The sequence below is a fragment of the Podarcis gaigeae genome (assembly GCF_964106915.1).
Source record: "Podarcis gaigeae genome assembly, chromosome: 3".
Taxonomy (NCBI): domain Eukaryota; kingdom Metazoa; phylum Chordata; class Lepidosauria; order Squamata; family Lacertidae; genus Podarcis; species Podarcis gaigeae.
In genome coordinates this window covers 29,415,118-29,437,902 of record NC_139680.1, presented here as the reverse complement: position 1 = coordinate 29,437,902, position 22,785 = coordinate 29,415,118, and the positions used below count along the sequence as shown (strand labels likewise).

At 42.0% G+C, this 22,785-nt stretch overlaps 1 protein-coding gene and 1 long non-coding RNA gene across 5 annotated transcripts; one reads left to right on the top strand and one right to left on the bottom strand.

Annotated features, from left to right (window-relative positions):
- The first annotated feature begins 8,608 nt into the window (after nt 1–8,608).
- Nucleotides 8,609–19,813, top strand: ODC1 (ornithine decarboxylase 1). The gene is made up of 11 exons (XM_083730564.1): nt 8,609–9,034; nt 13,073–13,216; nt 13,343–13,516; nt 13,664–13,836; nt 14,079–14,213; nt 14,318–14,399; nt 14,649–14,732; nt 16,232–16,394; nt 17,473–17,585; nt 18,160–18,374; nt 19,336–19,813. The coding sequence occupies exons 2-11, from the start codon at nt 13,115–13,117 to the stop codon at nt 19,475–19,477; spliced, it is 1,383 nt and encodes a 460-aa protein (XP_083586690.1). The 5' UTR covers nt 8,609–9,034; nt 13,073–13,114; the 3' UTR covers nt 19,478–19,813.
- LOC310840699 lies at nt 14,824–22,748 on the bottom strand. 4 transcript variants are annotated; one of them, XR_014562011.1, is made up of 3 exons: nt 22,640–22,748; nt 20,969–21,119; nt 14,824–15,027 (listed from the first exon to the last, which is right to left on the bottom strand). It is a non-coding gene; the product is annotated as an uncharacterized lncRNA (long non-coding RNA). The 4 variants fall into 4 exon arrangements; XR_014562012.1 differs by having other exon boundaries at nt 20,969–21,091; nt 22,640–22,747; XR_014562013.1 differs by having other exon boundaries at nt 20,969–21,075; nt 22,640–22,744.
- Between the last annotated feature and the right edge of the window lie 37 nt (nt 22,749–22,785).

Here is a 22,785-nt window from a genome sequence, read left to right as displayed (position 1 = left end):
AACCTTGGGTGTTCCGGTGGATGAGATGTATACTGTCAAGGGCCTTGTGGCCACAATATTTACGCTTGTGCTCACGCCTTGTCCTACAGGAGTTTCAGATGTCAGCACAAAGCTCTCTCTCTCTTTTTGCCATGTTTTGTAGTGCAAAAATGCCTAAGGTTTTCATTTAAAGAAATGGAAGTGAGAACACCCAAGACGTCTGAGTATTGCCCAACTGTGGATTTTGCAATTATTCTCATAGGCATAAAAACACCCTTTGCTTTTTCTGTGAGGGAAGTTAGTCTGCTAGTGCGTAAGGCCTTTTTGTAGGCTTCATAGTGCTCTGAACTTGCAGTTGTACATATCAGCACCATAATTGATTCTCTTATTTTTGTGTGTGGAGGGGTGGGGGTGGGGTTAAATTGAATTATTGAGTGTAGGGAAAATTCTATTTAATAAGCAGCAACGAACTGGACACCGGTAAGGAAGTCCTGTGTGGAAAATACCACACTGACTGGAAATGTGATACACCCATTGCAAGAGAACTGCGACATTTTAACATCGATATTGCAGCGCTTCAAGAGACTTGAAGAGCAGGCGAGGGACAACTGAAGGAAGAAAAAGGAGTCTACACATTCTTCTGGAAAGGTCTATCTGAACAAGAACATCAAATACATGGGGTAGGCTTCGCTATCGAAAACGACCTTGTGAAGCAAGAATTGGCCTCCACAGTCACTTACGGACTCACTGTTAAAACCGTGTTTATGGAAGACAAACTTTCTCGGCTACGAGTGATTGCCAAAGAAGAAGACACCCATTGAGAGAAACTTACAGAAATTTGGTGGGGAAATCATCTCTGGGGAAAAATATTGGGGCATTTCAGCCCCTTCCAATCCAGGATGGAGCCTGAAGGCTCAAAGCCCTGTTCCATAACATTCTGAATCAAATCTAATTCTGATCCACATGCCCTTTTGGGGTTTCTAGACACAAGGTTACCTGTTGCTTGAACTCTAGAATGATGCTGTACTTCATGATACAAGCAATGCACAGTAATAATAATAATAATAATAATAATAATAATAATAATTTATTATTTATACCCCACCCAGCATTCAGTATAATTTCAGGACAGCTTGGGAGTCATATTTATTCTGTCCTTGTTTTCCCCCCTCATCTATTTTGCTATACGAGAGTCTTCTACCATCTGATGCATGCCACCTCCTTATAACATCAGAACAAAACAAAACAAAAAATCAGTTGACAACAATTTCCTACATCACGAGACAACGGTTCATCATATTGCAAGGCAGTTGCCATGGCAAAAGCTTTGTGCTATTGCGAACCCCCTGATGGTGATAATAGGAAATGATGCCAGCAACATACCTACCCTTTATCAACAAGTATGTGCAGCTTGAGCTCCTTCAGGGCATCTTTCAAGCTTGCTTGAAAATGAAGAGAAAGAGCCTGCCTTACAACAGGACTACGCATGTGAAATGTAAAGTGCTGAATCAATCTTGACAAATAAAGTAGAGAGAAATGCAAAGCTATAGAAAGTAGCTTCAAACATAGCTCCTTAATAATCCCTGCTTATTCATCTTTGCAGAGGTGTGGGGGAGTTTTATAAAGTCCTCTGAACTACAATATTTTGTAATCAACTTTTTTAAAAAAAAACTTCCTACATTACTATAAAGGTAAAGGGACCCCTGACAATTAAGTCCAGTCGCGAACGACTCTGGGGTTGTGGTGCTCATCTTGCTTTAAAGGCCGAGGGAGCCAGCGTTTGTCCGCAGACAGTTTTTTCCGGGTCATGTGGCCAGCATGACTAAGCCGCTTCTAGCAAAACCAGAGCAGCGCATGGAAATGCTGTTTACCTTCCCACCAGAGCGGCACCTATTTATCTACTTGCACTGTGTGCTTTCGAACTGCTAGGTTGGCAGGAGCTGGGACCGAACAACGGGAGCTCACCCCGTTGCGAGGATTCGACCCACCGACCTTTTGATCGGCAAGCCCAAGTGGCACTAACCCTAACCCACAGCGCCACCCGCGTCCTAGAAGACTATAGAGATGCAAATATTCATTCGTAGTTGTTAATCACCCAAGATCAGCTACTGGGTTTTGCTTCAAGGTGTGCTGTGCAGCTACATGAGTAAATCACCAAATTAAGATGGGCAGGGAACCCTTGTTTTCCCATCCACAAAACCTCCACTGGTTTAATACAAGATGAGTAAATAAGATGGGTAATTAAATATATCAGTTCAAAACAACTCCAATCCAGTTAGGGGTAGGGGAGTTCTCACTGTGAAAATGTTTTTTGAAAGACAAACAAGTGAACATCTACATCCATGTCCCCATGACGCTGCATAAAATGTTGCATGTCATACTTCATAAAGCTGTCTATTACCTTTCTCCTCCTCCTCCTCATCATACCAAGTCAAACCTGTGCATCTTTACTCAGAAGATACAGGACATTTCCAGGTGACCTATTTATTGAGTAGTCATCCTGTTTCGTATTCTCAAAGTCTGGGGAGAGGTGAGGCAACTGTTTATCGAGCATCCATTCTGAAGTGTTTGCAAGGAGGTGATGATACTTGATATCCCAGGCTTTCTAGAGCATTTTATTGAGACTTTCCATATCACGAAACGTCTGATTTTGGGGAAAGGAGGTGTACCTTGTGCACCAAATCAACTTGGTGTGACCTTAATTTGCCAGTATGTGGCTGTGTGACAGCTTCAAAGCCCCATTTCCCCCTCTAAGAATTCTGGTCACTGTAGTTTGTTAGCAGTTTATGGGAATTAGAGGAGTAAAGTACGGTGCGAATGTGCTTTGAAATGTACTTTAAAGAGTGTGTATACAATCTGAAAACAGCAGCTCTCTGGAAGCGCCCACAGATACCTATATATTTTCCCCCATGGGTGAAAGAAAGCTGGGAGGCAATTGTGACTGGAAACACAGCAGAAGGGGAAAGGTGAAGCAGCTGGGTCCCGGCCCCCCCATCAATGAAAATTTCTGCTTCAGATTCAGTCACCTCTCTGTTATTTGATCTCTTGCAGACTTCCAGTCACCCTCCGGCAGCTTTGACTTTCAGACACCAAAAATTGCATTTGTTTCAAAGGGAATGGAAAAAAACCCAACAACCAGGTTTCAAAACTTTATGGAAAGCACATGAGGTTAGTGGAATAAATATTTGTTTCTGGATGCATCTGAGCACTTTAAAGCAGAAAGGGCAACCCCATACATGTTTAGTCAGAAGCAACTCTCACTATGTTTGATGGACACGCTTCTCATAGGGAGTGTATTTAAAATGGCAGCTGCCTGACGTTCCTCACTGCAATATGCACAGATCCAGGTATTTCCTTTTCGGAAAAAAGAAGTAACTAAATATCAAACAATGGCAATTTGTTTGAAGCTCTTCTCATACTTTGTCCCAGCAACAACAATCTTGTGGAGCAGATTGGAATTACTGACTTATTGCAGATATGAGGGAGAGAACTCAGGCTGAGAGATCTTACCTAAGGACATTTTTGGCATCCATCTGTCTTGAGACTCCTCCAGGGGTGAAGTCAAACCACTGCATTAGCAGTGCTCTCTTCCACCATGTGAATCTGACCAGAGAAGACATCTGGGCTAATCACCCCAAGCCCAGACTGTGTATTTAGAAGCACGACTAACCTTTTTTGCCTGTGTTTTCTTGCTGCTATATGAAAAAGCACATGAATGTGACCTTTGAAAGGTTTGAAAGTAAACCCTTTTTTTTACTTACCAAACTCTGTAGTTTTTTCTATACTGTACTAAAGTTGCTTTGAAAGAGACTTTAAAGAAGGTGGCTCAGTTGGTTAGAGCGTGGTGCTGATAATGTCAATGTCATGGGTTTGATTCCCATATGGGTCAGCTGCATAATCCTGCATTACAGGGGGTTGGACTAGATGACCCTCAAGGTCCCTTCCCACTCTACGATTCTATGATTCTAAAAACTGGGTATTTTAAAGGTATTTGTTGTTTAGTCGTTTAGTCGTGTCCGACTCTTTGTGACCCCATGGACCAGAGCACGCCAGGCACTCCTATCTTCCACTGCCTTCTGCAGTTTGGTCAAACTCATATATTTCCACACTTTACTTTGCTGCATGTTTTTGTGATTTTAAACCTCTGCTCGAGTTCTCTTATTGGAGAGTGCATGCCCCACGTCTGGATCCAGGGAATTCTTCAAACCAATCATAACCAACAATAGCTGAGTGAGATTCGAAGCAGAGATATTCTTCATACTCCTAGTCCCTACACTACACCAACTCTGTACCTAACAGTTCCTGTGAGGTGCAGAGTTAGAGCAAGAGTTAAGTTCAAGTTCACCACCCCCCCAGCCATGACTGGGTAACCCTGGGCAAGCTGGTACAATTTCTCAGCCTAACCTACCACACAGAGTTGTGAGGATAAAGCAAGGCATCGGCAGTGGGTTGGGGAGAGAGGATCAGTGTATGCTGCTGTGAGATTCTCAGAAGATGGATGGGATCAGATAAAGATGGACTAAAGGAATAAATTGGTGAGAAAGTTCTTTCCAAAAGTGTTACGTGACACACTGAATTCCTGTGCGGACTGCTCCACATGAGGATGTTCGACACAACTTTTGCCAAAGGAACTGGGCCAGTAATATGTGTCTCACCTGCGTTGCCTCTCGTCTCGCCTAACAAAGAAGCAGCCTGTCCTCTGAAACCCCTCTGTAAAGAAGGGGAGGATCAGGTAGCACTGGAAATGCACACAAAGGGCAACTGATAACCAGGACTCCATGCAACCTGCACCACTCTCCTGCTCAGACCCCCCATTTTAATTCTACTTCTGGGAAATCCAGTCACTACAAATGGTAAAACGGGAATTAAACACACTGGGCCGCATTTGTGCATTTCGTGTTACTTAGACTACTTCTAAGAGCCAATTTTACAGGAAAGATAACTTCATCAAATTTGGATCTCCGTGCCAATTTTCTCATTAGCTGGACTTGCTTCTTGCCTCAAAGAGGATGTTTTGGTTCCAGTCACAGAGTTCAAAAGGCTTGATTCAGGCTGCAAGTGGGCAACCTCTGTGGTGAGGATTGTAAAGCAGAATGGGTAGAAGGCAGTTCAGTCCACACTCACCCACCCGCCTGGACTCATTTTCTAATCTTTTCCACCCATGCCAGTGGCAATTATTTCTGATCACCCAGCCTCATGGGGAGAAAAATGGCTGACAAACATTGTTTCATGGGGGGAGAGCTCCACAGTGGCTAGTGTCTTTGGGAGTGGTAGGGCGGAAAGGCAGGTAGACCAACAGTAGGCATGGGCCAGACTGAATGACAGGTAGAGCCAATTCATTCAAGTTTTGTCTCAATCCTACCACTTGCTGAGTTCTACTAGGAGAACACGAACTGAACTCTACTAGGAGAACACAAACCCTAAGGACACTCGCCAGCTCATCGCAGTTCCTCTTGCTTCATGGGAATCACAGATAGATTAAATTGTGGCCTGCCATGGCACGTAAACCTAGATATATTTAAAGTAGAAAACGCTTGTAGATCCTCATGCTTATAATCGGATGCTTCAAATACATCATCTAGTCATCACTTACATCCATGCCTCCAGACTGCTTGGTGAAAATAAGAGGCCCACTGTACTGTGGGTGCGAAAGCCCACATCTGATGTGTTCTAAGATTAGAAACTGGATTTGTTTGGCTTGACTATAAAAACCATGAAGCTCTGCGCCTCGGGTCTTAATTTTTGATCCACCACAGTACCATGAAACACTAAATCTGATTTTCACGGTGAAATCGTCTCCATCTATGTTTTTGTACGGTAGAAGCATCATGAAATGTTGGATCCATGCTTCTTCTTTTTTGCCTTGAATTTCATGGGTATGCATGTGAGTCGTGGGTAGACAGCAGATCTGTATTATCTGATCACTTTGCCTCTGGGAAGTCGGTGGAGATACTGCAAGGCCCAATACCAAATTTCTGTCTAGTGCTTCAGATGCACTTTTATACAGTGCTTTTTATAAAAAAAAGAAAAAAAGGTTGTTACTGTAGTTGTTACTGTAAGTGCCACACTTTTAACATGGGCGGGGGGGGGGGGGAGGTGCCGGTACTGCATATCGTTGAGTACCTCCAGAAAAAGTGCTGCTTTTGTAGAATCATTGAATTGTAGAACTGTAGAATTGAAAAGGACCGTGAGAAACATCTAGTCCAGCCCCCTGCAATGCAGGAATATGCAGCTGTCCCATACAGAGATCAAACCTGCAACCTTGGCGCTTAGACAAATAATATGTTAGCAGTCTTGTGAGCTTTCAAGTTACACAGAAGCCTTTTAAAATTTCCTGTCTGGAGAAATTATTATTTGTAACTCCGTGGAATGTGACACCAGTGTTTGCACAGAATGCTTTGTCTGGTACAATTTTTAAAAAATTATTCTTAAAAAAGAATTCTATGCAACTTGCATTCTTAAAAATCAACCAGCATCTTAGATGAGGACGATAAAACATAGTATATCGTCCACAATGATCTGGAGAATTTCTTGTTCAAAGCCTGACTTCAGGCCAAGGCTATATATACAGTAAGTCTAAAAAAGACAGAGAGCGCAGATTCTTCAAAGTCCATCAACTCCTCCTCCTGCCAATTTTAGCTTGAAGTGGTTGGCTTTGCTTTAGGCCCAAACCAATGACCCTGTTTCCTGCGTTTGGAGCATGACTAACCTTGTAGCTGAGGAAGCTGAAAGGAGGCTGTTGCACAAACACATTCAAAACTGTGTTGAAATACTATATTCTTCTTGGATTGTAGAAATGTAAAAGTCATAGGAAGGGCAACAGCAGGGGTCGAGTTGTGTAATCTTTCGTAATCTGGAATCCTGTGTGAGGCCAAAATTTTGCACCCCCAAATGGATCTTCAAAGTTATGGATCTTCTCAATTTTGCACCTGTCAGCTTGGTGACCTGTACAGGGTTATGCCAACCTAGCAGTTCAAAATCATACCAGCACGAGCAGATTAGTAGGTACCATTGCGGTGGGAAGGTAAATGGCATTTCCATGAGCTCTGGCAAGATGAGTGCCACACCCCATAGTTGCCTTTGACTGGACTTAACAGTCCAGGGGTCCTTTACCATTTTACCTGTGTGGGGAACTGCCACACCGCCCTAAATATGGTGCTGGCAGCAGCTTGAACTATTACTAAGGAGGAGAAAGGCAGGTGGTAGAATTGAGTAGGGTGGCTCCAGAAGGCACCCAGCCAATTCTTTTGTTATTTGCCCCACAAACAGGATCATATATTTCCCCCCACAAAAACTATATAGGCTTTAAATTGGGGGAAGGAGGCAGACTTCTGTGCTGTTGTAGGCTGTGTATTATGTTAGTCAGAAAATGCAACACATGCAGCCCAGCTACCAGTCAAATTTCTGCCTCTTCTGCCATTATCCAGCTAAGTCCCCTTTTCTAAAGGTAAAGGTAAAGGGATCCCTGACTACTAGGTCCAGTCATGACCAACTCTGGAGTTGCGATGCTCATCTCACTTTATTGGCCGAGGGAACCAGTGTGCAGCTTCCGGGTCATGTGGCCAGCATGACGAAGCCGCTTCTGGCGAACCAGAGCAGTGCACAGAAACGCCGTTTACCTTCCTGCCGGAGCGGTACCTATTTATCTACTTGCACTTTGACGTGCTTTTGAAGTGCTAGGTTGGCAGGAGCAGGGACTGAGCAACGGGAGCTCACCCCGTTGCGGGGATTTGAACCGCTGACCTTCTGATCAGCAAGCCCTAGGCTCTGTGGTTTAACCCACACCCCCATTCTTTCTCCTTTGTACAGTGGTACCTCAGGTTACATATGCTTCAGGTTACATACGCTTCAGGTTACAGACTCCACTAACCCAGAAATAGTTCCTCGGGTTAAGAACTTTACTTCAGGATGAGAACAGAAATCGTGCTCCAGCCGCGTGGTGGCAGGAGGCCCCATTAGCTAAAGTGGTGCTTCAGGTTAAGAACAGTTTCAGGTTAAGAATGGACCTCCAGAACAAATTAAGTACTTAACCCAAGGTAACACTGTAACTGTCCCTCTTACAAATAGTAGAATCCCAAGTAAGAAGTGATGTGTTGTTTTAATCATGTTGCCAGCTGGACACTACTTATCCCATAGCTGCCAACTTTCAGATAAGGGATCAGCAGCCTCGAAAATAAGGGATCAGTAGCCTCACCTGTCCCGGAAACAGTCTACGGGATATCTAACAATCCGGGATAGCAGGAAATGGTGCTGGAATAAGGGAATTTCCCACAAAAAAGGGAAGGTTGACAGCTATGACTTACCCTGGTTGAACTTAAGGGCCCAGGAAATGACTGTTTCAAAGCACTCAGTGCCTTTCCTTATTTTATTGACAGCACTGTATTTAAAAGATTTCGACTGCTCTCCTTTACACAGCTCCCAGGGGGCTACTGGCAGTAACAAAAGTAGGCTATAAATGAAACATAAAGTGTGTGTATGTGGAAAAATATTATTAGCATTTCATTAATACATTAATTTAAACGTCTACACTGCTCCTTATACTGTATATTGATCCTCCCACTACTCTTGCACCGCATATGAAGGATCAGAATGTGAACGTGGAAGTGAAGCTTCCCCTCCCCTTTGAAGATGGGCGGGGATGACGGCCCCATGTCTCCTGGCATGCCACGCTCGCCTTCGCCACCTCTCGCCTGACGTCATAATAGCGGTTGGCGAATGCCTTTGGCCCGGTCGCAGCCGAACGCGGCTGGTTTGAGCTGGTGCGTCGTCATGGCGACACCGCCGGGCCTATAAATACAGGCTCTGCGGAGCTGGCGAGGCTTTGTCAGTGAGGCGGCCACAGAAGCAGCAGCAGCAGCCGCTATCCTGCGCGGCGGGCGAGCGGGCTCCGGCTCCTTCTCTCCTCCACAGCGGCCGGTTCTTCCCCCAAGTCCCGCAGGGTGCGACTGGGTAGACTCGACCCGCCCGTCGTCGTCCCCCCGCCACCGGCTGCCGCGCAGGGTAGGAGAGGCTGCTGCTGCTGAAGGACAAGAAACCGCCGCCGCCGCAGTCTGAGGTAAGGCCGGCCTAAGCAGGCAAGCCGGCCACGTGGATGGTGGGGTGGGCGGAAGAGCAGCCGCCGAGCAGGCCGGGCCGCCCTGTGGATGGCGGAGGAAGGGGGGTCCGCGTGGGGCCGAATCGAGGGGTGAATGTGGAGGATTTTGGCGAGCCCTGCCAAACAACGTGGCGTAGCCCACCGCGTTTCCATAAATAGGGGCTTGGGTGATTATTATTAGTAGTAATTATTATCATTATTATTATTAGTATTCGTTAATACTTTACCGTACGCACATTTAATTAAGAACGATTGTTTATGGTCCCCCAATTCCGGTGCATAATGGCCGTCTCCTAATTAACTTTATTAGCAGATTCGTCCCGTTGAGATTCTAAGTTGGCCTTAAAAGTATTTCTTTTCTCTCCCACCCCATATTTTTTCTAACCTGCCCCCTCCCCCGGTGAGATTAGTAATGTATTGGAAGTTCCACTTTAACCCCCCACCTTTTTGCGCGTCTCTCCCCCCCCCCCCCCATCTCCCTAATATCCAATATCCTTGATTGCCGTTGCGGTAAAGAGGATGACTTACTGTTCCTGGTAGGGTAACTACCATTCCGAGGTTGGCCTTGTGGGGAGACGGTGTGTATACGGAACTGCGGGCTTTTATTCCTTATTTGTACCGGGTAGGGAGAGAGAGAGGAAATACTGCAGTGCTTTTTCGTCTTCGGTCTCACTGCAGTAGATAGTTCAGCACTGGTACGAGGGGGTAGTGGGGATAATGAGGGGGTGGGGTGGGAGAAACCTTTGGAAATGGAAATATTAATTGTGGTAGGTTCTAGCCTGAGCAGCTGCTGTTCAGGTGGGGTCTGGGATAGAGGTTGAGAAGCCGGTTTTTTTGCATGTTTCTGTCCAGAAAGCTAGCATTAATGATGGCATGGTTTCAAGAAGTCAGTTTGAACTGGGTTACAGAGCCCCAGACTTGGGCCAACCCATTCTCATTCTATTTCTCTCTCTCTCCCCACCCCCCTGCAATATAAAGGGCGACTGCAGATGCGGCTCTATTCTTCTTGATCTCTCTGCTCCACCCCCTTCACATGTTGGAGCTGGTGTGTGCTTCACCCTGCCACAGTTATCTTATCAGTTAGGGGAGGAGGAGAGAGGTAGCACTTAGTCATTTTTGGCGGCCACATGTACAAAAGACAAAAGCCTGACCTTCCTCAACAGAATTTGCTAGGAGATCTGGCAAAGTGGTGACAGCTGGACATATGTTTAAGGCAAGAGGGAGGAGGAGCTGCTTGGGTTGTAGGAATTGACTGCCGGGTATACAGCTGAAGTTGAGTGCTGGAAAGGAGATGGCTTGTTATGTCTAGTGCTTACGAGTAAACAGCATTTTTCAAATGTGAGCCAGTAAAGCTTATGGGCTGGCCTTCAGCTCCTCTGTTCCAAAGAAGGGACTCTTTGCCATCTTGATGGTGGTAAATAGTGACTGCTACAATCCTAGGAACAGTTAGTGTTTAAACTAAAATGTGTATGCTGTTACTTAAAGCTGTTGAACAAGTATAAATGATACTGTTGTGTGTGGGTTACTTGAAAGAATTCTCCATAAAATGATGTATGGATTTATTTGGAAAGTTTTATGCACAGGGTTTGCTTCTGTGGAATTTGAAGTGGCATGTGAGCATGTACTCCTGAATTTCTGTTGATTTATATTTCTTAAGCAGGATCTATAGCAAAAAGATACGTTCAGTTTACTATGGGTTTGCCCACCATAAGAATTTAAGAGTTCAAATTCTATTGTTATACAATTGGAAGGCCATTGGTATTAGTGAAATAGCTTCCATTTATGCCCAAGGTTCAATGTTATTAGTGGAGCATAACCATAAGGCTATAAAAGATACTGTATAATTGATGAAAGGGCATAGAAAGATTGAGTCAGTAGGGACATACTAAAAAAAAATTGCTTACCTTGCTCCTTCAGTGAAATTACTGCTTTTCAGCATACTTGGTTGGTTGCTAAGATAACGCTTTCAAAATATGGGTCAAACATTGGAAAAGCAGTGTATTTTCGAATCTTGTGTTCTAAAATCATTTGTGCAGGCTGTAATGTACCACATTAGTGACATCTCAGACATTTTCTCATCTGTTCTTTCCCTCCCAATCTTTTAATGGTGATTTCAGACATGGAAAGTAGACTGAACTGAATGCAAATTAGGAATTCAAACACAATTAGTAATTTTAATAGCATCCATCTTGTTCCTTGATAATAAATTGAAATTTGAGTTAAATTTCAGGCCTGTACATTTTGCTCTGTTTAAATTATTTTTATGCTGTTTTTCAGAATTGTAGATCCTCCCTAAGCATCTTATAATGAAAGAATAAAAGATTATTAATTACATAATTAAAATCAATGCATATCAAATGCTTATTAAATATAAAAATTGATATCACCTTGGGAATTTTATTTATATTTGTTAAGTCTCTAAAACTTTTACATCACTTTTCTCTGTTTCCTGTGGCTGTTTACAAAAGGCATGGTGGGATGTGCCAGTGAATTCAAGCACAAATTGTTTCTTGTCTGTCTTTGAAGCAAGTTGGATTGCAGAACTGCAGAGATTGTGCTAGCACAACAGCAGATTGTTTCTATGTTGCATTAGCTGCCTTGTCCCCAATTATGCCATTCATTCCCCTAGGATCTCTACATCTGCCAATTGTTTTACTGTTAAGGGCCTGGAGGTGGCAGGAATGTTTTGACATTATGCCCTGCAGGCATTCATGCAGGAGTCTGGCATCAAGCCAAACCAGAGTGGGTCAATCTGTTTAATGCCATAATTCAGCTTTTTATTGCTTTTATCACCAGGTGTGTGAAAACGTGTGCTGTTATTCACTTGGAGTGACAGCAGAATTACAGTATAGGCAGCATGTTCCCACTGTCTTTAATGGAACTTACTCCAAGGATTTCAGCCTTAAATCTGTAGTGATATTAGAGCAAAGAAACAGGCTGTTTTCTCTAATGTTATACAGATTTTGTGTACACAGCTGCTAGTTCTTGACCCTCAATCTGTAGCTACCAGCTACAGAGTGCCTTCTCTCCTCCATTTTTCTGCCAACCAGTTCCCCCACCCCTCTTGTCTGGGCTCCTGCCAGGAGTATATTTAAACTCCTGAGTGACCAGCATGGACTGTGTATTTGGCAGTTGTATTTGCAATTTCACTTATGCTTTTTCTGTACTCTAGGCTCCCCCTTTTAGTTGAGTCAAAGCAATACTACATAAAATTCTCAAGTGTGACAACTCACTTGACTTTTTGTAGTAGCTTAATTAAACTCCATGGAGAACTTGAGTTTTTGGAAAGCTGTGGAAGAAAATGGACACTTAAATTGTAGCAACTACATGCACCTGTAGACAGACTTCTTCTTTTATGAGTAAAACAGAAACAAACACAGGAAGCTCTGTCTGTCTTCCTATTGTTTGCCTCTTCTAATCTCAATGTTCACTGCAAGAAAGTTTGTTTGTCTTTTGGTACTGGTTTACTCAGGAAGCTCCTAGGTCCAATTTCTTTAAAAGACACATTTTGGCATAAATGTTGATGCCTAAAAGCCTTTTATAATCCAGAACAGTTCCTGTAACTCTGATATGAAAATTGCTTAGGGAGCATAAAGGTTACTTTCCTGTTTCAGGATCTTTCTTTCCTGGAGAGACTTCCTTGGAGCACAACTAAAATTAGTTGACTTCAAAATTGCACCTTGAACTGTGAGAGATGGCTTTTTAAGTTGCTGTACTGTGGTACCTCAGGTTACAGGTGCTTCAGGTTAAGACTCCACTAACCCAGAAATAGTACCTCGGGTTAAGAACCATGCTTCAGGAAAAGAACAGAAATCGCGTGGTGACAGCGGGGAGCCCCACTCGCTAAAGTGGTACCTCAGGTTAAGAACAGTTTCAGGTTAAGAACGGACCTCCAGAATGAATTAAGTTCTTAACCCGACGTACCACTGTATTTTCCATTCCCCTTGTCTCACTGTGACGGGTGGGAGAACTAATAAACCCTTTCCTATGTCTTTGCAGTTTTTCACTGAAAATCACTTTGGTATAACAACATCAAGCAAGATGAATGACTTCAGTGGTGAGGAATTCAATTTTTCTTTCCTTGACGAAGGCTTTACTGCAAAGGATATCCTAGACCAAAAAATAAATGAAGTTTCTTCCTCGGTGAGTATGGTAGATACATTAATTTTTTTAAAAAAACGTTTTATACTAAACGTAGGGTTGTTGCTATTGTAATATACACTAGTAGGCAACTGCATATTGACAGATGAATGTTTTCTTTGTTTCCAGGATGATAAAGATGCATTCTATGTTGCTGACCTTGGGGATGTTCTCAAAAAACATTTGCGGTGGTACAAGGCCCTCCCTAGGGTATCTCCTTTCTATGCCGTCAAATGTAATGATAGCATAGCTCTAGTGAAAACTCTGGCTGCTCTTGGGGCAGGATTTGATTGTGCCAGTAAAGTAAGTGACTGCTTTTAAATATTTTGATTAAATACTGTGCATTAGAAATTAAAATATTTCTGCCTTTGATTTAAATTGTCTTATTTCCAGAGAAACCATTTCTAGAAACTAATGTGCAAACTAAAAAAAATGGATTTCCCCCCCCAGACTGAAATACAGCTGGTCCAGAGTGTTGGTGTGCCTCCAGAGCGTATAATATATGCAAATCCATGCAAGCAAGTCTCTCAAATTAAGCATGCTGCAAACAATGGTGTGCAGATGATGACATTTGATAGTGAAGTTGAGCTGATGAAAGTTGCAAGAGCCCATCCAAAAGCAAAGTAAGAAACATTTACAATTTATTTTAGTACAATCTATATGTTCTCTCGAAGTAAATGTGAGGCCCCAGATAACAGATGTTGACCATTTAGGCAGATCTGTGCAAAAAACAGGTGGCATTGCTGTTTTTGACAGAATAAAGGTAGCTCCCCACCCCCAACTATTAAGCTACTTTTTCTCAGACTACAAATGTGTGTTCTGAAATACATGTGCATGTGTTTATATGTTCTAAAATGTTTTCTAGGCTGGTCTTGCGCATTGCAACAGATGATTCAAAGGCTGTTTGTCGCCTAAGTGTTAAGTTTGGAGCTACACTAAAAACCAGCAGGTTGCTGCTTGAACGAGCAAAAGAACTTGATATCGACATAATTGGAGTGAGGTGAGCAGCAGGGTTGTGTGGAAGAAATTGCACACTTGCTACTTAAAAATTCTGCTTTTAAGAAGGATGGGCAAAACTCCCACTAACTTAACCCTCTTTTCTAGTTTCCATGTTGGAAGTGGCTGTACAGATCCTGAGACGTTTGTGCAAGCTATTTCTGATGCCCGTTGTGTCTTTGATATGGGAGTAAGTACATTTTAAGAGCATTTCCTATAGCACTAACTAGTCGTAGTACTGTGAGATTGCCAGAATGTGTCTGAAATACAAAATATTTAAAGTAAACTTGGGAAACCTGCATTTTTGTGCTGTTGGTCTAAGATGCTAATTCAGATTAGTTAAAATTCTTGTTTGCTTCATTAGTTCAGATGGTGAAACTGATCAATACTATCAATAAAAACATGATTTGAATCACATTTCAATATTTCTGCCTTTTAGGTTGAGCTTGGTTTCAACATGTACCTTCTTGATATTGGTGGTGGTTTTCCTGGCTCCGAAGATGTGAAACTTAAGTTTGAAGAGGTACATAACCTTAAGTGCTTTGTTTGTGAAGAGCATTCTTCAGATTTTGCTCCCCAGATCTTATTAAACAACTCCCAGCATCTGCTTCCAATTGACATGGAGGGGATTTCACTATTATAGGCAAAATATGTTTGTATAAGTTTCTTGAAGTACCAACAAGCACATGAGTCTATGGCGGCTGCAGGTTTCCTTCTCCCACTGAAGCGAGACTTGAAAGAGGCCTTTTGTTGTAGCCAATAGAACAGGTTGTAGCATGTGTGGTGCCCATGACAGCTTCTCCAGTTTGCAAATGTGCCTGTGAGTCAAAAAAGGTTTGTCAGCCTAAATGTAAGAGTATTGCTTAGAGTGAAGCCACCAGTTCAATTATTTCTAATATATATATTTACTTCATTACTTATATTGCTTAATAGATGTAGCTTATAGGCAGTTTACAAGTATAAAACAACTTGTACTAAGTAATAGCTTTACCTACATGAATAACTTTTACCTTGCCTCTGTGGAAGAGAAATCTGCATCGTGATTTTCAAGTTCAAATACTTAGCTATACAGCAACATCAATTTCTGGGCTACACCGTGATACATTTTACAGCATAGTAGAAATTTACTTGCTATGTTGCATAGCCTCCATACTGCTAAAGTGGCAATACAGCCTGCGTTAAGCTTGAAAAAAATGCTTACAGGAACTCTTTCATATATGGCTGTTTCAGTTCTGCTGTAAAACATTGAACCTTCAGTCTTAAATTAGACAGCTAGTATAAGTGAATATACTCTAGAATGAGTTAACAGTAGCTGAAGTGGGCAGGGTGAATGGAGGGATGGGATAACAATGGAAGGAGATAGCCGCTGCCACATCTCTCAACTCCATTGTTCACACTGAAACGAGGGGGAGGCAAATTGCTCTGCTAGCCTGGAGCTGATGCAGACAGTGGGGCTGACTGCCTGTCCTTGCCACCAAAACACCCAATACTGGGGCACAGTACAAACCACTGTGAAAATAATGTGATTCTGGTGTCGCTCTGGGTAGAGGGGACATCTCTGTCCCATTCTCACCCCCCAACAGTGCAAAGGGAGTTTGAATTGCAGCCAAAGTCAGTCCTTCACATTCTAGTTCATTTGAGCAATCCAGATGTGCATAGCTGAAAGTTCACAAAAGCTTTCTGTTGGCTTTAAATCTAGTTGAGATTGCTTGGGAAATCATGAACTGATTTTCCAAGTCATAACTTTTCTTAGAGCACTGTTGTGGATGATTTATCAAATTCAAAGCAACCTCCTTTCCCTAGTGTGGAAGTTCTATATTTCTATTCTAAATCATATCCAAGTTTTTAGTAGATTATTCAGCAAAGAGCCAATAGTTTGTTGCTGGATTCCAACCCATCAGTCTCTTGCATTGAGAATGTAGTGCAAGCTAATTGTTTATTGGATATCCATGTTGCTTAACAACTCTATTAAACCCATTTCTCTCTCTCTCTCTCTCTCTCTCTCTCTCTCTCTTTAAAAAGATAACTAACGTAATCAATCCTGCCTTGGACAAGTATTTTCCTTCTGATTCTGGAGTGAGAATTATTGCAGAGCCTGGCAGATACTATGTTGCATCAGCTTTTACACTTGCTGTTAATATCATTGCAAAGAAAGTAGTAATAAAAGAACACACTGGATCAGATGGTATGTAATACTTAAATCACATCCTGGACCTTACATGTTAACTGGCTAAATACTCACAATTGATTTTTTTTTATAAATTATTGATCTTTACAATTTTATCATCACCACAATCATTATTTCAAAAACAAAATACATTATAAATCCTCTGCTTCCCCCTCCCCTGTGACTTCCCTCAACTTCCTTTTTTGATTCTTTTGGCATATTATCTCATCCTGCTTATTGGTTAACTCTTAATTATTCTTCACTCACCATTTTAACATCTTGTTGCTAGTTCTACATTTATTTTGTAAATTGCAGGTGTTTAATCAAACCCTAAGGGGACGCGGGTGGCGCTGTGGGTAAAACCTCAGCGCCTAGGACTTGCCGATCGCATGGTTGGCGGGTCGAATCCCTGCGGCGGGGTGCGCTCCCGTCGTTCAGTCCCAGCGCCTGCCAACCTAGCAGTTCGAAAGCACACCCGGGTGCAAGTAGATAAATAGGGACCGCTTACCAGCGGGAAGGTAAACAGCGTTTCCGTGTGCTGCGCTGGCTTGCCAGATGCAGCTTGTCACGCTGGCCACGTGACCCGGAAGTGTCTGCGGACAGCGCTGGCTCCCGGCCTCTAGAGTGAGATGAGCGCACAACCCTAGAGTCTGTCAAGACTGGCCCGTATGGGCAGGGGTACCTTTACCTTTACCTTTTTTAATCAAACCCTGCACGTGAGTCAGTTTCTTTACATTGATTCTGTATATATAACATAAATGGTTCCCAGTCCTCCTTAAAATCTCCATTGTCTATCTCAGAGTCTTTCTGTTAGTTTTGCAAATACACATAATTGATGGTGAGAACAGAGGAGAGGTCCTTAGAGGGGGCTGGACCACCCAGTGTTGGAGTGAAAGTTGGTCAGTGTTTTGTTTTCTTCATAAGAATTTCAAAAGCAGGGGCTAGGCGGGCAATTTTTCCTGATGACAGTAACCATGCACAGGACTATCCCAGGTTTCTGTTCCTTGGTAATGGCAAAGCATGACAAAGTTGGGAACTGTCTTTTCAATATCTAGCCAACTGCTCTAATATTCTTTCCCCCCTCTCCCCCAAATAGATGAAGAAGAACCAAATGACAAAACTCTTATGTACTATGTAAATGATGGGGTTTATGGCTCTTTTAACTGCATCCTGTATGATCATGCACATGTCAAACCAGTTTTGCAAAAGGTACTATGTGTATATTTTATATTCTATTATATAGTGTATTTCTGTATAAAAGTATACTGTTAAACTTAAGCCCATTTGTGCTGTAGGTAACTGTTACTTGTCATTTATCTATGCCAGATACTTGAAACAGGAAAAACAAAAGGGCATCAGTTCTTGCAGGACTGGTATAATGAAGATCTAACTCAGGGACTTTAACTCCCCACATCCCCCAGGACCTTTTGAAAATTACTATGGGTCTTGGTGGATCTCAGTTGTTGCTCTGCCTGTTGTAACAGCTGCAATTCCATAGAATTCAAAATGTGATGCAATAAGATACAATATAAGAAATAAAAGCAATAAAATACAATTTAAACATCAGTATGACTATTCAATGTGATGGATGTGCCTCCTCCCATCTTCAGCTAAAAATCCACAGATGACACAAACCACAGTTTGAGCAATCCTATTCTAATTCGTCTCAGCATTATGTAGTAATGGAGCACATTCTAAATACCATATTATTTGCGATTGTCCTATTGTTGACTGCTGTGGCAGTAAGTATGCAATAACTACTTAAATTTTAAATTCTTTCCAGAGACCTAAGCCAGATGAGAGGTACTATTCCTGCAGCATATGGGGACCAACCTGTGATGGCCTAGATCGCATTGTTGAGCGCTGTGGCTTGCCAGAGTTGCAGGTTGGGGACTGGATGTTGTTTGAAAACATGGGTGCCTACACAGTGGCAGCTGCTTCTACTTTCAATGGATTCCAGAGACCAACAATACACTATGTAATGTCAAGACCAGCATGGTTAGTAGTTCTGCTTTTAATGAAAGTACACTCTTAAGTTTGACTTAAGTGTGAGTAAACTTGTTTGAAAAAGGTTATGTATATTATTATGATAGGATAGAATATAAATAGACGGGGGCTTAATAATTCCACCCTGAGTGCACAGAACACATTGAGATTCTTTGGTTGACTGACTTAATAGCCTGCCTCACTAGCTAGTTGCCTGGTTTGCATGTAGTTTTAATCCTTAGTTCATTTTAACAGTCGTGGCTGGGGAAACCCAGCCAAATGGGCGGGGTATTAAATTTTTTATTATTATTCTTATTCTTCCCCCCCACTCTTGACTGCCCTGGGGAGGGAACAAGCCAGTTTGGTTTGTTACGAGTTGTGACTGTGGGCTTGTGTCTTTCAAACAGCATGAGGGGTAAGCTAAGAACAAACCTTGACTCCTGTTTGTAGAAGAAAATTAAACGCAAGCCAGGGTTCATATCTCACAATAGACAAGACAGGTTTGTTTCCTCCCACACATGGCAGTCAGGAGCATGCATGTTAAACATGCATAGTTTAACGTTGTGAGAGATCTGGACAGCCAAATTTGCTGTCATGTTTTCTCTAGTTCAGGGGGGCTGCTGTTTGGAAGGCTTGCTTTATCATTATGGCTTCGTCACAGTTCTATGAAAGTGCAGAAACTCTCGTTGAGTGCAGAATTCACCTGTTTGAGAATCTCAGCATATTCTTAAAAAAAAATCCTTAAGGGTGCGAGTGCAGTGCTTGGCTAAAACTCAGAAGGCAGAGCATTTTCAAAATAAGGTTTGTGGTGCATAGTTTTCACTTTCCCATAGCTAGGAAGAGCAGTGATTTGTACTGTTCACAATCCTTTTTGGTGCAGAATCTAGCAAGAGATTAGTAGAGGGTACACACAGTCATGGTTATCTAGGCTGTTTAGGTTACTTACTCTGTTTCTTTCTCTCCCCCTTATTAGGCAATTGATGCAGCGGATAAAGGAGCAAGGTTTTCAAGCTGAAGTGGAAGAGCAAGATGTCACTTTGCCACTCTCATGTGCCTGGGAAAGTGGGATTGAACACTATCCAGCAGCTTGTGCTTCAGCTAGCATTAATGTATAGATACAGTTTTGGCTAACATGCAAGTTTAGGAATGGAATTTTAGGGCTTTTGGGACCATTAACTTAATTCTTGCTAGAATTTTTAAATGTTTTTGAATGGCTAGGGTGGCGTAAATGTAACTTGAATAGACAACTAGGAGACGGGGAGGTCACATTTATCTGTGTTCCTATGGAAACTATTTGAATATTGTTTTATATGGATTTTTATTCACTTCTCAAGTATACTACTAAAACTGATCCTTTCTGCCTGTCAAGCATTGTAGCTTGCATATCTGGCAGAATGGTCTGGACGTAGTATTGTGACCTGACTGTTTTACAATAAAGTCTATTGAAATAACTGGGTAGCTGTTCCTTGTCTATATATGAACAAAAATCTGGGCTGAATAGATTTTAAGATCTTGCGTTGTCACCAGCTCTGGGCTTGAACATTATTTTGATATTTCTACATAATTAGGCCTTCCCAGAAAACAACTAGGTGGTTCCCCTCAAGCTAGCTTTCACTGTGTGCTGCTTTTTGTTTTCTGCCTTTGATTTTTTTTTTTAATCATACTTGATAAGACACACACAAAATGAAGGGAAGGGACTCTTGAGATAAGGCTTGCATGTTGTAATTATGTATATACCTGTAACATCCCATTTAAAGTATATGAAGTATCTTTTAGTTCTTGGCTACCTAAATTTTAATCCAATACAAGCCTGCTTCTCTCAAATTACAGAAATGCCAGTCAACTATACTTTGCATACAGAACTTTTGTAAATTGTCCAGGCACATAAGCTTGTATGGTTTCTTTGTTTTATTCTGCTGAACAATAAAAATGTTCTCTGCAAAGCATTTGTGTGGGAAAATGGCCCGTATGTAGCATTTAACTAATGAAAACACTTTAAGAATCTGCTGAACTGCTTTTTTAAGGCAGGTTTTTTTTTTTTTAAGTTTAGTATGAATTTTAGCTCAGAATTGGATTCCGCTATAAAACATAGGCTTGAAAGTAAATGCATCTTGTTTCAGTGGGACTGATTTCAAAGTAAGACTTGGAAGCACAACAGCATGTTTGCAATCCTCATGAGAATGAGTTTTGGTTTTGACTGCTTAAGTGTAAATGAAATGCTGCTTTTGCCTTTGCCACATCAGAATCTGGCTTTTCTAGTATGTCTCACCCTTTCATAGTGGTGTTAGCGCCACAAAACTGGGGGGAGGGGAGCTTTGCACAAGCATAATCTTGATCAGCAGGAACTTACAAATTAATACTTGATTCAGATTCTATGATTCCTGGTGTTCTGAATGGTGTATAATAGCTATAAAACAAAATAACTTAAAGCATGTTTTATAAAAACCAGGATGTGAATTATAGCATGTAAATCAAACATTTTGAAAAGCAAGCTATTTGCAACACAATTTTTCCTTAATTTCAGCTATGAATGATGGGTTAAAGCCCAAAAACACTTAGAAAACATACTTAGGATAGCTATTAATCTGGTAGAGAAGTAGCTTTACCTGTACTCCGGAGGATGAGCAGGCAGTATTGAGGAGCTGGGTGTCTTGCAGGGAAAGAGCTCACTAGAGCTGGCACTAGTATTCAATTTCTGATTTTCCTTGGATCTCTAGGGCAATGGAGTTCTGCGATAGTTAGACATGCATAGCTTTGCTGGTCAATTGAGTATAAATTATACGAGAAGATGTTATTTAAGTTTTAAAATACAACAGAACAGGAAAAGCAGACAGATAACCTAAAACGAGATATTAAGGGTCAAAGTCACTACACCTTGATTAGTACTTGGAGCATAATAGCATATTGTCCCACATGGTGTATTCTGAGCTATGATTATCCAAAAACTATATCAAGCTGCCAAAAGCAGTTGCTTCCTACTTTATGCAGCACTGCAGTTACCCAAACATTTGGAGCTCTGCACTGGACAAGGTTAATTAAAAATGCATTCCATCTTCCATAGGTGTTATCTGCTATAGATATGCAGACATTAAAAATATCAATGGGTGCTCTGTCCCTTGCTCTATCTGCTACATTTGCACAATTACTGTTGTGGATGGAATGGGGCTATTTCCATACTTATTAAGAAAACCCATGCCAATGTTTTTTCTAAACCATACCACTGCTTTCATTTAATATCACTTATACCCTAAGCTTATATTATTACTAAGTCTGGACAGTTTTGAATAACTTTATTAAAACTCTGTTGCCAAACTTATCCCATCCCAATTAAGCCTCACCAACAATATAAAATCTGTTACAACCCCTACTGACCTATTGAAGCATAGGTCTCCTGCTATAATATCCTGAAATCTTGTTCTGGCTCTCCTACTAGACACCAGAGTCTTGTCGGGTAAACAGCCTCAAAACAAGTATGCTTGACTCTTAATTAGTGCATGAAGGGGTTAAAACCATAGAGCAAGCTGCCCTGTGAGGCTTAGCCTATGTCACTTCCCCTCACCTTGGGAGGAAATAGGTAATCAAGCCTTTTTTTATCTCACTCCAACATGTGAGGAGGTCTGAGGCAGCCAGCCTTAATTATTTTTCAACCAGCTTCTTTTGTTTCAGACAAAAATGGAGCTTGAAACTAGTATTTTTTCTATACCAATAGTTTAGAAACTTATCTTTTGTAACTAAGCAACATATTACAGCTGTATGGAAAAACACATGGATCTGACCTTGGAAGAGTTTTGTAAGTAAACCATTTTATGACTTACCAAGTGGGCGGTCTACCTCAGTACCAGGGCACATTTTAAAGGTTTTGCAGCCTATATTTCCACACTTTGTTCTTTGTTGCATGTTTTGCAAAGTTAAATATCTGTTGTGGTTCTCTCACCAAAGAGTTCTTGCCCCAAACTTGGCTTTCAGGATCCTAACAAGCCTAGCCTTCAGTGTTGGGAGGCTGGTTCTTCCATTACAGTGGTACCTCGCAAGACGAATGCCTCGTAAGACGAAAAACTCGCAAGACGAAAGTTTTTCGTTTTTTGAGTTGCTTCGCAAGACGAATTTCCCTATGGGCTTGCTTCGCAAGACGAAAACGTCTTGCAAGTTTGTTTCCTTTTTCTTTTTCAATGCATTCCTATGGGAATCCGTGCTTCGCAAGACGAAAAAACTCGCAGAACGAATTAATTTCGTCTTGCGAGGTACCACTGTATTTCTGAGCCAAGCGATTTGTCTACCTTTGCAAGTCTTTGGCCACCACGCCACTCTTGCTCCCTTTCAGGTCTGCTTCCTCATTCCCCTTCCTCTGCTGCCGTCTACTTTTGGCTGCCCACTACAAACATCAAGCACCAATCAACACAGACTGACCCCGGACTGAGTTGCT

Excerpts from the sequence above, each read along its gene's own strand:
- ODC1 (XM_083730564.1), top strand. The coding sequence starts at position 13,115 with ATGAATGACTTCAGTGGTGAGGAATTCAATTTTTCTTTCCTTGACGAA. Across the intron at positions 13,217-13,342 it reads TAAATGAAGTTTCTTCCTCG|GATGATAAAGATGCATTCTA; the intron begins GTGAGTATGGTA and ends CTTTGTTTCCAG. Across the intron at positions 14,733-16,231 it reads TGAAACTTAAGTTTGAAGAG|ATAACTAACGTAATCAATCC; the intron begins GTACATAACCTT and ends CTCTTTAAAAAG.